Here is a 16,544-nt window from a genome sequence, read left to right on the forward strand (position 1 = left end):
GAATAGATATATGTATAACTGAATCACTTTGCTGTACACCTGAAACTAACATGACCTTGTTAATCAACTATACTCCAATATAAAATAAAAAGTCTAAATAAATAGAGACTTCCCTGGTGGTCCAGCAGTTGAGAATCCACCTTCTAATGCAGGGGACGCAGGTTCAATTCCTGGTCGGGGAACTAAGATCCCACATGCCACGGGGCAACTAAGCCAGAGCACTGCAACTACAGAGCCCAGGCACTCTGGAGCCCATGCGCCACACCTAGAGAGAAGCCCGCGTGCCACAATGGAAGATCCTGCGTGCCGCAACTAAGACCCGACACAGCCAAAAATAAATAAATAAAGTTTAAATAAAAAAATAAATAAACAAATGGAGCCACCCCCTTATAAAGGGTCAGATGGAAAAGGCCAAAGTACATTAGTGAGAATGTCTGGCGCTGCGTCCTTGCAACACTGGACAGTAAACTGGACACAGAGACGTTCTTTGGGAGACCGGATAGCTGAAGGCAGAAAAGTAAGTAAAATAAGTACAAGAGTCCCAGATCCCTTGGGAACTGGAATTTTAATATCTCGGGAAAACGAATTACTCAGTAACTCTTACCCACTCAAACAAAATGCAATTTAAAAAGAAAACCTGTATCCTAAAACTAGGATCAGGACACAGAAAACATATTAGCACAGGCCTGTTGACTGATTCTGGCAGAGTTTATCTGGCCAGGCTGACAATGATTATCTTGCAGGGACAGATAAGAAAGTTGAAAGGGAAAACACAAGTAAATATTTACCAAGCACAACCCCAAGGAAGAAAAGAGCTAGCAGACACAGGAAACTAAAGAATATGTAGATAAAATGAAGCATTCCCAGAAAGTTCAGGGAATCAGAAAATAATAAGAAAAATGAGAACCAGAATCAGGACATGTTACGTGTTAATCTAAGTAGCTTGGCTGCCACGTTTCATCTTATTTGGCAATCCCCTTCTCCCTCACTCCCCCGCCAACTCCGTCCCAGTCAACCAGCTCTTAGGAAAAACCGGGAAGAGACAGATGAGGAATCCATGCAAACAGTGCAGGATTTGTCTCCCACGTGAAGCCTCCCCAGCAGATTCACGAAGCTAAAGAGTCTCTTTTGTTGCCTCATATGGAGGTGAGGTGTGCAAGTCTGCTTAACCCACGAATTCAGTAATTTAGAACTTGCAGGCAACAATGACGTCGTTGGTCTCCTTGAAGATTTAGGAACTCACCGAGGGCATGGCTACAGCTCCGGCAGGATTCCGTCAGACTGACAATTATTTGCTGCAGGTCGGCTCTGGGGGGAGTGGGAGAAGGGTTGGGGTTTTTCCAGCCATTACATTTACAAGATTCCTCAGCCTAAAAAAAAAAAAAATGAATAGAGAAACAACGTTATGTAACAGGCAGCAATGGACTGAATGTATTACACGCGAATAATACACTCTAGTCACGTGACAGCTACCCTCCCCACTCCAGACTTAATAGTATTCTCTGTATTCACAAGAAACGAATACAGAAAGAAAGCAAAGAAGGTGTGTGACTTGGGCCTTTGGGTTTTTTGTTGTGTTTTTGGTTTGGGTTTCTTGTCTGCTGGCTGGAATCCAAGTACTGCCTCAGAAAAAGGACCGTCCCACCCACTTGGGTAACACCGCCCCAAACGAGCCTCCATGGAGGGTCAATTCCAAGGGAGTCCATCCATGAAGCTTCCCAAAGGGATGAGCCAGACTCCTGAGGTCCCTGCAACACAGCTGGGGCTCCAGCTGCAACTCTGCCCCGCGGGACTGAAGAAGTCAGCAATCTTGGGGACATGAGGAGGGACACTGCAGTTGAAGTCACACCTGCAGGCTCCTCCAGGTCCTTTGGGGGGTCCCAGCTGTAGAATTGGACAGGGCTCGCCACGTCGTCTGGGATTTCTACCTCTGTGTATTTCCCAGGCCTCCTGTACTAGAATACTATCATTTTAGCAATGCGTGATAGAAATCTTCCTTAACCTCTTCCACTTACTTCACACCTCCCCACCTTCTTAGAGAACAGCGAACATGATCGAGCGTTTCAGTGATGACTTGGGTTGTGAAGCAGAGGACAAGGATGGAAAGATATCGATTATTCCCAATTACTCTACCAAGCTACCATGCCGGGTATTCAGGGGTCGTAAGTTGTGGAAGGCAATGTGGAAGGCTTGCACTGAATGACTCAAGCCACTTAGAATTCTGCCCACTTCTGGTGTATCCTTCACCACTTCATCCCTCTCTTATTTACTGCTTCAAATCTGCTGTGGCTGGGAAACCAAAAAATGAATTGTTAGAACAACATGAGAGACGAGCTGATTCATTTTGGGCCTTCTACGTGCTCTGTCCAATACGGGAGTCACAAGCCACGTGTGGCTATTGCGCACGTGAAATGTGGCTTGTGCACGCTGAAATGCATTGTAGGCGTAAAATACACAGAGTTAGAAGATGGGTGCGAGGGAAAAAAAGTCTCAGTAATTTTCATATTCATTACATGTTGAGATGTCAATATTTTAGATACATGGAGTTAAATAAGAGATATTAAAATTCATTTGACCTGCTTCTTTTTACTTTTCTTAATGTGGCCACCAGAACATTCAGAATTACACACGTGGCTCACATTACACTTCCACTGGACAGCACTGGCCTTGAAACAAATCGCAGTAGATTTCTGTGCTTGGGCTTCGTGTTAGATCTTTTGTTCCCTCAGACGTCTCTCCTCCCTGCTTTGGATCCCACCCCCCACCCCACCCTCCATCCCCTCGTGTACCAGATGGCTGACGTTACCAGGAATCTGATTTGTAGAAAATTCCAGAATGGCTGCTGCCTTGACCTCACACAGAAAACTCTCCAAGAGAGGAACAGTTTCTGAAGTATAGGCGTGTATAGGAGAGTAAGAAAAGAAAGAATAAATAATTGGCAAGGCAGGAAGGGTCAAGGTGGAAGAAGAAAAATCTGCTTTGGATGGTAAGTCCTCTCCAGGGGGCCCCGTGAACCTGGCAAGCCCAACCCGACGGCGCCTCACATTTCATCACAGCGCGGATGGGGAAGGATGAGCCCGAAGAAGGGCCTTACACCAGTAACCCCAACAGAGCAGCCCCCCGCGAGTAGCCCCTGTCACCCTCCTCTGTTTGGCCAGGCACCAGGCAGGACCTACCGTTACCCCCACTGCTCTGCTACTAAGCTGAGCCGGGCCCTGAAATTCTCTGCCCTGAGCCATCTGCCTCCTTAGAGACTTGGAAAGGTCTCCGAGGCCATGTTCTTGAGGGGGACGCTCATGAGAATCTGCTCTCCGGAAAGCAGCCCGACAGTCTCCGGAGGGCTGGGGGAGACCACCCCCCCCGGGGACCCCTCCTCTTCTAATCGTGGGAGAGCTACTTGAAGGGGCTCCCACAGCCCCCGGCTTCTCTGAGCGCTTGGTCTGATCCTGCTGCCCTTTCCAAAATGGCCTTTGGTTGGAAAAAGAAAAGTGATGACAAAACAAGTTAATTAAGGAGAGCAGGACAAACCTAAGAAGAGACAACAGTGATAGCCAGAAACCCTGAGTTTGGAGAACTACATTGTAAGCCAGACAAAGACTACTATGCATACCGAGTCACTCACTACCACAGTACATGCTGAGGGCCTACTATGGGCCGGGTACTTTTGCTGGGTATGGAAGGGAACGAAGAAAGATCCTGCCTGTCCTCAGGCAACACCAAGAAGCACATCATACAGTATGTCAGAGAGTGACGGTGCTCGGAAAGAAAGATGGAGCGATGGATACAGGGGGGTTCGGGGAACAGTGAGAGCGAATGTGCAATTTTAACCAGGCCTTTTAGAGAAGGTGGCATTCAACCAAAGGCTTGACCATTAGGGACCTGGCGGAAGAGCATCCCAGGCAGAGGAAACAGCAGGCGCAAAGGCGACCGTGCCTGGTCTGCTCAACACAAAGGCCAGCACGGCTACAGCACAGCAAGTAAAGGAAAGAGCCGCAGACAGCGAGGTAAGGTGGACGTGGCGGGGAATCCTATAAGGCCTCCCAGGCGATGATAAAGACTTTAGCCTGGTTACTTGATCTCTTCCCTTCCTCTCAAACAGGAGCCTCCAGGCTTGAAGCAGGGACCGGAACGGAGCGCAAAGACATGAGGCAGGGTGTCTCCAAACTCATTTCTTTCTCTTTCACTTTTTCCTTTAGTCATGAGGGTCAACCATCCCCACTTGCTTTTTTCTTTTTCTTTAATGGCAATCACTAAGGCAAAAAAAAAAAAAAAAAATCCATCCATTTACCTGTCCCTAAATTACACGAGCAAATCATCCTATTTCCTTCTTCTGTTAACTTTCAGTCCAGGACCAATGATGCATTCTATCACACGGAGAAACACCATAATTCCTAATACAATCCAGAACTTAATAAATCTGTGCTATCTGGATAGAAAGGAACGCCAACACCTTCACCGAGACCCACCGAGGGAACACGGGATTGTCATAAATGTGCCGAGTTGCCTAGTCAAGGGTTTCCTAACTTAGTAAGGCCGAGGATTTATGTCAGGGTTCGGGGTCAGTTGGATAAGGACTAAAGTTCAGAACGCTGCGGAATCATGTGACTTGGGAGTCTGTCCTCAGCAACCCCTTTGGCTTTTGACAAACATGATGGATTTTGCATCTTGGCAGGTTAGCAAACACAGCCTAAGTCTCCTTCTTTGGCAGGCTGGCTCGGGGCAGGAAGTAAAGCTGGCAGGAACTCTGTATAGACCAGAATTAAACCCACCAGAGCCAGCATCTGTCACTCCAGATTCTCAGAGAGACGGTGACCTAGTTAAGCATGAAGTTCCTCGTTACAGGAAGCTGAGAAGCCAGCGTGCTCTGAATCAATCCCATACACTCCACATCTACGAGAAGAGCCATCAGCCTGGACAAAACAGGCTGGACAAAAAGGTCTGAGTCCACAGGTAAGAAACCCCTCGGTATGTGCTTGGGTCTGATGGGACCTCCCCACTGCTGTTCACACAGTGTGCGGACTGGATTAGCTCAGGAGACACTGCTAATGGGGTGGGTTCTCTCTGCATCTGCAGGGTGGTGGGAAGAATGCACAGGGAGGAGAAGGAAAAGAGTAGATAAGGGACTTCCCTGGTGGCGCAGTGGTTAAGAATCCGCCTGCCAGCGCAGGGGACGTGGCTTCGAGCCCTGGTCCGAGAAGATCCCACATGCCGCGGAGCAACTAAGCCCGTGCACCACAACTGCTGAGCCTGCGCTCTAGAGTCCATGAGCCACAACTACTGAGCCCGCGAGCCACAACTACGGAAGCCCGTGCACCTAGAGCCTGTGCTCCGCAACAAGAGAAGCCACCGCAATGAGAAGCCCGCGCGCCACAACTAGAGAAAGCCCACGTGCAGCAACAAAGACCCAACGCAGCCAAAAATAAATAAATAAAAAAAATTAAATAAATAAAGAGTAGATAAAACACGAGCCTTTCCTGCTTTCTTTCCTGCGCCATCTACCCATTCTTCAAACCCTGAGTGCCCACTGCACGACACTCACAGGCCTGGATACTGAGACACAAGAAATCCCTGCAGAGCACGGGCTCTAGGCACACGGGCTTCAGCAGTTGTGGCACATGGGCTCAGTAGTTGTGGCTCACGGGCTTAGTTGCTCCGCGGCATGTGGGATCTTCCCGGACCAGGGCTCGAACCCATGTCCCCTGCATTGGCAGGCGGATTCTTTTTTTTTTTAAGAAGGAAACAATGTAAATATTTTAATAAAAACAATTCCACAGCACTTATTGTCATCTGGTAATAACATAAAGGTGAGCAAAACAATATGAATAAATGCTTTAGAACTACACTTCTAACAAAGGACACCTAAAAAAACTGTATTGCCTTCTCAACAACTTCTCACTTCATTGATCATTTCTAGTTGGAGACACTTTGGAGCAGAGTAATGTTAGCATGATCCGACCCAGTTGTTTTCTTGACTTTGTTTTAGAATGAATCTCTTCTGCATCATCTAATACGAGGTTCATATACTCATCAATACCAATGATACAGCCCTCTATCCACATATTCACTTGCTCGTAAAGCCACACCTGAATCCGAGATCTATTTTGCAAGTATCTGAAGATGAGATTGATGGGCTGCACCATCACCTTCTGCACCTTCTGGCCCTGGCCCCAGTACACCATGGTGGAAGCTCACAAAGACCACACTATCCCACACACTACCTCAAAAAAAAATGGCAGGCGGATTCTTAACCACTGCGCCACCAGGGAAGTCCGCTCTTGCTTTTTTTATGTCATAATATTTACCTTAAAAATTCAACCTAAATTACAAACAAAAGGTTAAACCATTGGCCTAAAATAGATAAGACTTTGGGATTGAATCAGATAGGTAATGCATACCTATTCCTCCTGAAGCTCTGCTTAGCAACTAGATTCCTGGAAATTTTCCCAGATAACCTGGGAGAATGAGACTGGATGTTCCTGCAGCAAAGCCCTAGGACTAGGATGTTCTTTCATGATATACTGCTTCCTCAGACTCTGGAGGAGCCAAGGGGGCAGGGATGGAGAAAAGGGGCAGAGGAAAAGGGAGCCGGGAAGGTTGAGGCAATCCTCCATCACAAGAGGCTGGCAGGAGACTGGGGAAGGGGTCCTTTCTGAGCCCTCCTGCAAGGACTTGTCCCCTTCCTCCGCAGCCCTTCAGCACCCTGCCCTCGACAAACCCACAGCAACAACAGGGGAAGGAAGGGAGGCAAACTCACGGTCAGCAAAATGTTTCATCTTAGGTTGAAGCTGGTAGAAAGGCTGCAGTTGACAGTACACAGTATCAAAGCCATGGTCAGAAGGGTGGGCCTCACAGTGATATAAATGTGGTTTCAAATCTTAGCTCCAACATTTACTAACTGTACGAACTCGGGGTAAACCCCTTAACCTCCCTAAGCTTCCCAAGCTATAAAATGAGTATAAAATACCTATCTCACAAGACTGGTGGGGGCATTAAGTAATGAATGTGGGTAGGCGCTAGAGTGAACACAAGTGGTAATAAAGATGATGGTAATATGCTAGGAGTGCCCTGTTAGGTGAAGGATGAGCTGGAACAAGAGCTCTGTAAGTCATGATGAACTACAACAGTTAATACTTTAAAGCAAGGACCTGAAGAGGATGCAGCCAATGAAAGTAGCTTCAGGATACTGGCCCCAATCACTAGAGAATCACAGCTCTTACTGAACAGAAGATTGGACAGCCTACAAATGAAAAGTTATGCCCCTCATACATATGATCCAGCAACCCCACTCCTGGGCATTATCCAGACAAAACTCTTAATTTGAAAAGATATATGCACCCCTATGTTCACAGCAGCACTATTCACAATAGCCAAGACATGGAACCAACCTAAATGTCCATCGATAGATGAATGGATAAAGGAAATGTGGTATATATATATATATATATATACACACACACACGCACACACACACACATATACACACAATGGAATATTACTCAGCCATAAAAAGGAATGAAATAATGTCATCTGCAGCAACATGAATGGACCTAGAGACTATCATACTAAGTGAAGTAAGTCAGACAGAGAAAGATAACTATCATATGATATCGCTTACATGTGGAATCTAAAAAGAAATGATACAAATGAACTTATTTACAAAACAGAGAGTCACAGATGTTGAAAACAAACTTATGGTTACCAAGGGGGAAGGGGGGGAGGGATAAACTGGGAGATTGGGATTGACACATACACACTACTATATGTAAAATAGATAACTAATAAGGACCTACTGTATAGCACAAGGAACTCTACTCAATACTCTGTAATGACCTATATGGGTAAAGAAAATTTAAAAAGACTGGGCATATGTATACGTATAACTGATTCACTTTACTGTACAGCAGAAACTAAGACAACATTGTAAATCAACTATACGCCAATAAAAATTAAAAAAAAAAAAAAAGTGATGCTCCTTGCAGAGTCAATCAGCTCCATTCCCACCACATGTGAGAACAATAGGAAGTCACTCAAAAGGCTCATGGGGTGACCTTGGTGGACATTTTTATAACAGAGTGGATGTGAAGAGAAAGAAATGGCAAGGTTACATATACACAATCACTCAGTAAGAACACAATATATCAAAACCTATGGGAAAAGGTTAAGGCAACACATAAAGGAAAACAAAGATCCTTAAATGCATTTACAGGAAAAAACAGAAAGATTAAAAATAAATGAACTAATCATTCTGCTCAATAATCTAGAAAAAAAGTAACAAACTCAAGGAAAATTTTTAAAAAGTCAAGGAAAATAGACAAAAGAAATTAATGCAAAAAATATTTAAGGAACTCAATAATGAACAAAAGCATATACCTACCCAGTATAATAAACGGTTGGTTTTTGAAAAGACCATTAAATTAAACAAACTCTTGACTAACTCTTGATTAGTCAAGGGGGAAAGAAAAAAGTGAGAAAAGACATAAAACTACACATTTATTTTATAGCTTAAATAAGTACTCTGTAGAACTTTATACCAATAAATTTGAAAAACTAGATAAAACAGGTGACTTCCTGACTTCCCTCAGAGAATATAAATTATCAAACCTGATTTAATAAGTAGTAAAGTTTCTAACAATCCTAGAAGAAGTGAAAAGGGTGTCAAAAATCTACTCCTAAAAAAGGACCCAGGTCCAGATAGTTTTATAGGAACATTCTAGTTAACTCTCAAGGGTCATCCAACATAAATATTATGTGAACCACAGACAAAATTTTAAATTTTCTAGTAGCCAGATTTCAAAAAGTAAAAGTAGGTGAGATTAATTTAAATAATAAATTTATTTCATAACATCTAAAATGTTACCATTTTAACATGGAATTGGTATAAAAATATTATAAATAAGATATTTTACATAGTTTTTTATGCTAAGTCTTCAAAACCCAAGGGATATCTGACATGGCACATCTCAACTCAAACAAGTCATGTTTCAGGTACTCAACTGTCATTTGTGGCTAGTGGCTACCATATTGGACAGCAGGAAACCAGGTCATTGGTAATGCAAACTGTGCCAAAGCATTAGAAAAAGATTAAAAACCACATATCATTCTATGAATTCAGTATAACCCTAACAGTAAATCAAAATACAGAGAGCAAAAAAACAGAAAAAGTCACCAGCCCAACCTCACAAAAACAAAAATGAAATACTTGTAAATCAAATTCAACAATACAGGGGGACTTCCCTGGTGGTCCAGTGGGTAAGACTCCACACTCCCAATGCAGGGGGCCCGGGTTCGATCCCTGGTTGGGGAACTAGATCCTACATGCCACAACGAAGAAGCCCTCATGCTGCAACTAAGAAGTCTGCATGCTGCAACAAAGATCTTGCATGCCACAACTAAGACCTGGTACAGCCAAAATAAATAAATAAATAAATATTTTTTAAAAATTTGACACTATACAATCCAACAACATGCATCTTGACTAGTACATAATAACTAAAGTTTATTACAGGAATGCAAAGACAGATCATTTGAAACAAATCAATTGATACATTAACAAATTAAAGGAAGAGAAAATAATTACGATTGATGCCCAAAAAAGCTTTTCAAAGCATTCAACATTAATTTCTGATTTTTAAAAGAACAGCAAATTTGGTATAGAAGAAAATTATATTAACTTGAAAGCAAACATTGTAGTAAATAGACATAAAATCATTCCTACTGGGACTTCCCTGGTGGTCCAGTGGTTAAGACTCCGCACTTCCAATGCAGGGGGCACAGGTTCGATCCCTGGTCAGTGAATTAAGATCCCACATGCCGCGCGGCGCAGCCAGAAAAAAAAATCATTCCTATTAAAGTCACCAAAACAAGAAAGCCCTGAATATGCCCAGAGTTCAACACTGTACTAGTAGTACACAAAAACTATGAAAATTGGTAGGCAATTCTTAAAGATTATCAAAACTAATAAAGAAATTAATAAACTGGCTGGATATGAGAGCAACATAAAACTCAGAAGCTTTTCCATCACCAATAGCCACTCAGAAAATGTAATAGGAAAAAAAAGATCCTAATAGCAACAGCCATCAAATACTTAGGGACAAAACTTCAAGATGAGTAAGACCTATATTCAAAAAACTACAACTGTCTACTAAAGATGAATAAATGAAGAAATATGCATTGTTCTTGATAGGAAGACTTAACAGTGTAAAGATATCAATTCTCCTTAATCTATAAATTTTGTAAATCAGGATCAGTTGAGAGAGTATACACTTAAAACCCATAATCAAAGTATTAAGATCCAGAGCATATATAAATCATCTACAAAACAATTTGAAAAGGCAGTCTGATAGAAACAAAATGGCAAATCCAAGTGATTCCAAGAAAAATGAATGCTAATAACAAACAAACCTGTACAAAGTGGTCAAAGTAACTATTATTGGGGAAATAAAAAATTAAAAGCCCTGTGATGAAATTTTTAAAAAGCAAAAACAAGAAAAATAAATAAATAAAAGATAAAAACCCTGTGATATATTTCCTCACGCTAATTAGTTTGCCAAAAAATAAAAACAAAAGGTTGACATCTTCGGGGGGAAACATGCACGTTGTACACATGTGTGGGAGGAAACACTGGTGCAGCCTTTTGGAAGTCAAATTGGAATGTTCCTGCCCTTTGGCCCGACAGCACAATGAGGAAGGGCACCTACAGAAATATTCACATGTGCTCAATGATATTTGTATGCTGTTTATTAAAGCAAAATATATATATATGTCATCTTATATATATCATATATATGCCATCTAAAATTTGATCAAGAGAAGAATTTATTAAATTATGTAGCTTGTTACTATCGACTATTGTACCACCTTTATCAAAAATAAGGCTAGGGACTTCCCTGGAGGTCCAGTGGTTAAGACTCTGCGTTTCCAATGCAGGGGCCGCATTCGGAAGCGGCAGGTTCGAACCCTGGTCAGGGAACTAAGATCCCACATGCCGCATAGTGTGGCTAAATTAAAAAAAAAAAAACAAATAAGGCTAACTCAAGACATGGAAGAAACCTAAGTGTCCATCGACAGATGAATGGATAAAGATGTGAGATACATATATATATTTATATATACATATATAAAGTAATATTTCATTGTGTATGTATATATATTACATACACAATGGAATATTACTCAGGCATAAGAAAGAATGAAATAATGCCATTTGCAGCAACATGGATGGACCTAGAGATTATCATACTAAGTGAAGTAACTCAGACAAAGACAAATATCATATGATATCACTTATATGTGCAATCTAAATAATGATACAAATGAACTTATTTACAAAACAGAAATAGACTCACAGATATAGAAAACAAACAAAGTTACCAGAGGGGATAGCGGGGAGCGGGGGATAAATTAGGAGTTTGGGATTAACATATACACACCACTATATATAAAACAGATAAACAACAAGGACCTACTGTATAGCACAGGGAACTATATTCAGTATCTTGTAATAACCTATAAGCGAAAAGAATCTGAAAAAGAATATACGGACTTCCCTGGAGGTGCAGTGGTTAAGAATCCTCCTGCCCATGCAGGGGACACAGGTTTGAGCCCTGGTCCAGGAAGATCCCACATGCCGCGGAGCAACTAAGCCCGTGAGCCACAACCACTGAGCCCATGAGCCACCACTACTGGAGCCCACTCCTAGATCCCGTGGTCTGAAATGAGAAGCCACCGCAATGAGAAGCCCGCACACCACAACGAAGACCCAACGCAGCCAAAAATAAATAAGTTTATTAAAAAAAGTATATATGTATGTATGTACAATATAAACTGAATCACTTTGCTGTATACCTGAAACTAACACAACATTGTAAATTAACTATACTTCAGTTTTCTTAAATATGGTTTAAAAAAAAAAAAAAAGAAGAAGGCTAAATATTTCTGCTGATGTGAAACCTCTCTAGGTTCCGGTAAAATGGCAGAAAAGGCAAACCACAGAACAATATATACCATAATCTGATGTATGTTTTTTAAAAATAAATGAATAAGCAATTTAAATATATACGAATGTGGGGAATTCCATAGTGGTCCAGTGGTTAGGACTCTGCACTTCCACTGCCAAGGGCCTAGGTTCGATCCCTGGTGGGGAAACTAAGATCCCGCAAGGCAGGCGACGCAGCCAAAAAAATGTGTGTGTGTATATATATATATATATATATATATATATGAATGTGGGTGGGTATACAGAGGACCTAGACAGATACATACTTATGGGGGACGGGGCAAAAGTTGGGGAGGGGAAGGGACATTCCCACTGTACTCTATATTCTTCTCTGTGGTATTCATATTCATGGGTTGCTTGCTAATTTTCTTTAACATTGATTCCTCTGAAGGGAAAACATAATTCCGGAGAGATTCCAACAACAGTAACAGAGGCTCAGTATGCATCAGTTGTGTGAGGGAGGGTGGAAACCGCCTCCTTATCACAGACCACATTTAAGAATTCAAGGATCCAAAACTCTTCTCCCTGTGGGGCTGCTTATAAACTAGCCCCTCCCCTCACTGAGGTTCAAGCCAAAAAGTAACACGCTTGCAACTCTTGGAGAAGACAATACAGATTTTTAGAGATATTAATCTTAACTTCGTGATTACAAAAGACTCAGAGCAATCAGCCCAGAAAGGAAAGTTTGTGCCTCTTCTTGTCTTAACAGGACAGAATAATGCCACGTTCATGGAGGGGCTGCTAAATGGGTGGGTCACAAATCTCATGGCCGGGAGATTCCCTCCCAATAGCCTACTCAGTAAAAAATGTTACATCCCAAATATTAACCACATTTATTTAAGCCACTTGTGATAGAAGTGCTTAATAAACTGTACAACAATGAACCCCGAAGCTTAAAAAGGTAACTGAATAAAGGACTTTTCTTTCAAAACTGGCTAACTCGGCCTCCTCCACTGAGTCTTGGGGACCCAGTAGCTTTTACAAAGTAGGTTTTTATTTCTTAAACTAAGAGGAGGGTAAAGGGAGGGCGAGGAGAGAGGAGAGAGGGCGAAAGTACAGGGCAAAACACTGAGAAGCATAAAAGCTTTGTCAGCGTGTTGGCCGGCACATGGCAGTCAGCCACAAGCCGCTACGCAGCCCTCAGAGAAAGTCCAAGTTGAGATGCATTGTAACTATAAGATATGCACTGGATTTCAGAGACTTAGTGTCCAAGGGGGAAAAAAGAATGTTAAAATATCTCGTTAAGAATTCTGTTATATTGATTACATGTTATAATGATATTTTGGAATATTAGATAAAACATTAAAATTAATGAAATGGAATTGTTTTCTCTCATTTTTTTTTAATGTGGTGTGGTGGGTCGAATAGTGTCCCCCCAAAGTTTAGGACCACCTGGAACCTCACAAAGGGAACTTATTTGGAAATAGGATTACTTCAGGATCTTTTTTTTTTTTTTTTGATTTATTTTTGGCTGTGCTGGGTTTCTGTTGCTGTGCGCGGGCTTTCTCTAGTTGCGGCGAGCGGGGGTTACTCTTTGCTGCAGTGCGCAGGCTTCTCATTACGGTGGCTTCTCTTGTTGCGGAGCACGGGCTCTAAGCACGCAGGCTTTAGTAGTTGCAGCATGCAGGCTCAGTAGTTCTGATGCATGGGCTTAGTTGCTCCGCGGCATGTGGGATCTTCCCGGACCAGGGCTTAAACCCATGTCCCCTGCATTGACAGGCAAATTCTTAACCACTGCACCGCCAGGGCAGTCCTACTTAAGGATCTTGAGATGAAATTATCCTGGTTTAGACTGGGCCCTAAAACCAATAACTGGTATTTTTATAAGAGAAAAGAGAGAGGGAGATTTGGAAACCGAGTCAATGACACTCAGGGAAGATGCCATGTGAAGACAGAGGCGGAGACTGGAGAGACACAACTATAAAACCAAGGAAGGGGAATTCCTTGGCGGTCCAGCGGTTAGGAGTCCGCGCTTTCACTACCGTGGGTGTGGGTTCAATCCCTGGTCGGGGAACTAAGATCCCAAAAGTCGCGGGGAAAAACAAAAACAAAAACAAGAAAGGCCAAGCGTTTCCAGGAACCACCAGATGCTAGAAAAGGCAAGGAAGGATTCTTTCCAGACCCTTCAAAGGAAGCATGGCCCCGCTGACACCTTGATTTCAGACCTCTGGCCTCCAGAACTGAATTAAAGGAACTTTCTGACCATTTGTTTGTGATCATTTGTTATGGCAGCCCGAGGAAGTTAATATAAGTGGCATAAAATAGATAACTAATAAGGACCTACTTTATAGCACAGGGAACTCTACTCAATACTCTGTAATGACCTATATGGGAAAAGAATCTAAAAAAGAGTGGATACATCTATATGTATAACTGATTCACTTTGCTGTACAGCAGAAACTAACAACATTGTAAATCAACTATACTCCAACGAAAATTTAAAAAAAAAAATACAAGTGGCTATTAGGAAATGTCAAGTTACAGATGTGGGCTCACATTCTACTTCTGGTGACACTGCTGCACTAGAGTTTAAAGGGAATTCACCCCCCTCAAACCCAAGTCTTCACTATGGACCCTAACAGCTTAGGCATAGAATAGTCCCCATATTTCTTAAGTGGTTCTAATTGATGAAAGTTATACCCCATTGAGGTATCTGGAAGTCTCTCGATTTTGCTCACTTGTTTCTAAATTTTTCATGTTGGTAGGATATGAAAAATACTTCCTAACATGTGTACAAGCACCATGGGACACTCAGAACCTAAGTGCACAACATTTTTTTTTTTTTTTAACTTAGACCTTTTTTTTTTTTTTAAGTGTAAGCTTTTTTTTTTTAAACCTTGGATTTATTTATTTATTTATTTATTTATTTATTTATTTTTGGCTGTGTTGGGTCTTCGTTTCTGTGAGAGGGCTTTCTCCAGTTGCGGCAAGTGGGGGCCACTCTTCATCGCGGTGCGCGGGCCTCTCACTATTGCGGCCTCTTTTGTTGCAGAGCACAGGCTCCAGACGCGCAGGCTCAGTAGTTGTGGCTCACGGGCCCAGCTGCTCCGCGGCATGTGGGATCTTCCCAGACCAGGGCGCGAACCCGTGTCCCCTGCATTGGCAAGCAGACTCTCAACCACTGCGCCATCAGGGAAGCCCACAACATTTTTAATATGTATGGGACTTATTACCCAATTTACTGAAGGGGACATATTATGTCCTTGGAAAACATTCAACCATTATCCTCAACTGCCAGCGAAGCATTTTCTGCCAAGCGTCCCAAGCTGCTGCCACCCTGCCCTCTGCCTTGGCCTTCCTATCTCCCTTCCAGATGCTCAGGCCCAGCCACTGTGCTTTGAGATAAGACGTCTCCCTTCAAAACACCTTTCCCATGTCTCTCCTTAATAAGACAAGACAGCTGCTGTTTCAGGGAACTCCCAAGGGGGTTGGCCTTGCAGCTTCAACAAAGTATCAGCTGCAGCACAACCTTTTAGGGTGTGCACTGCCAAGCCAATTACCACCGCAGCTAGCAACCCAGGCACAGGCGGGGAGGCTGCCAGGGGGAGCGCATCTCCCCTCCCCCCCCCCCAACCCGGGGGCAAGTCTCTGCAGACGTGGCGGCACCGAGAAAGGAAAGGCCACCTCATTGCTAGGAATAAACAGGCCTAGGATAAACATGGTTTTTGCCCCAACAGGATCCAGGGGGGAGAGGTCAAGAGAATGCACCAGATTTTGTCAGGGTACACAGAAGCCAGGACGGATGAAGAGAAGGAAGCAAAACCGGATAAACAAGTGATCACGACCCAGAGGACAGGCAGACAAGGGAGCAGGGTACTCCCAGTTCACGCCCCGTCGATGAGAGACAAGAGCGTGAAGATATTTGGGTTGCATCCATTGGAACCGGAGAGAGGTGGCCAAGCTGCTAGCGGGGCTCTGTTATGCTTAAAATGCTGGAAAGTCATATTTGCTGGAAAAGTTAAATCAGGGACAGGGCTGTCCCACAGCAATATCACACAGATGGGAAATGTAGGCAGTAAAACTGTGAATCCAACATTTATTAAGCACCAGAAAAAAAAGGCACTTGTATATTTGTTCGTACCTCACCTTGTGTGAGAAAGTGATTTTTTTTTTTTTTTTTTTTTTTTTGGCCGTGCCACATGGCACGGGTGAGACCTTAGCTCCCCAACCAGGGATCCAACCCACGCCCCCTGCAGTGGAAGCTCGGAGTCTTAACCACTGGACTGCCAGAGAAGTCTCGAGAAAGGGATTTATTATTCCCATTATTCAGAAGAGAAAGCTGAGGCTCTAAGATGTTAAGACACTTGCCCGAGCTTATTCAGTCTACCCTGCAGAAGGACTAAGTGTGTTCAGGCAGATAACTGGTCCTGTGGTTGTGTGTGTGTCGGGGGGAGGGAGGGAGGGTGTCCTCACTCCGTTTTACTACCTCTCTGTTTCAGGCTGGACAAAGGCAGAATGTTCAAAGGTCAAGAATCAAAACCATAATGAGATACAACTTCACACCTACGAGGACGGCTATAATCAAAAGAGCAGGTAAGGGGACTTCCCT

The 16,544-nt window shown here is 43.1% G+C and overlaps 1 protein-coding gene and 1 pseudogene across 2 annotated transcripts in view; both read right to left on the reverse strand.

Annotated features, from left to right (window-relative positions):
* The window catches only part of KAT2B (lysine acetyltransferase 2B), a 104,200-nt gene that overhangs the window by 68,952 nt on the left and 18,704 nt on the right, over positions 1 to 16,544 (reverse strand). For both annotated transcript variants that reach the window (XM_036850349.1, XM_036850350.1), the window contains exon 2: positions 1,244 to 1,370. In XM_036850349.1, the coding sequence (XP_036706244.1) occupies positions 1,244 to 1,370 (127 nt within the window). The remainder of the gene's footprint in view (positions 1 to 1,243; positions 1,371 to 16,544) is intronic.
* LOC118894275 lies at positions 5,780 to 6,179 on the reverse strand (annotated as a pseudogene).

The sequence above is a fragment of the Balaenoptera musculus genome, chromosome 4, assembly GCF_009873245.2.
Source record: "Balaenoptera musculus isolate JJ_BM4_2016_0621 chromosome 4, mBalMus1.pri.v3, whole genome shotgun sequence".
In the NCBI taxonomy this organism is placed as follows: domain Eukaryota; kingdom Metazoa; phylum Chordata; class Mammalia; order Artiodactyla; family Balaenopteridae; genus Balaenoptera; species Balaenoptera musculus.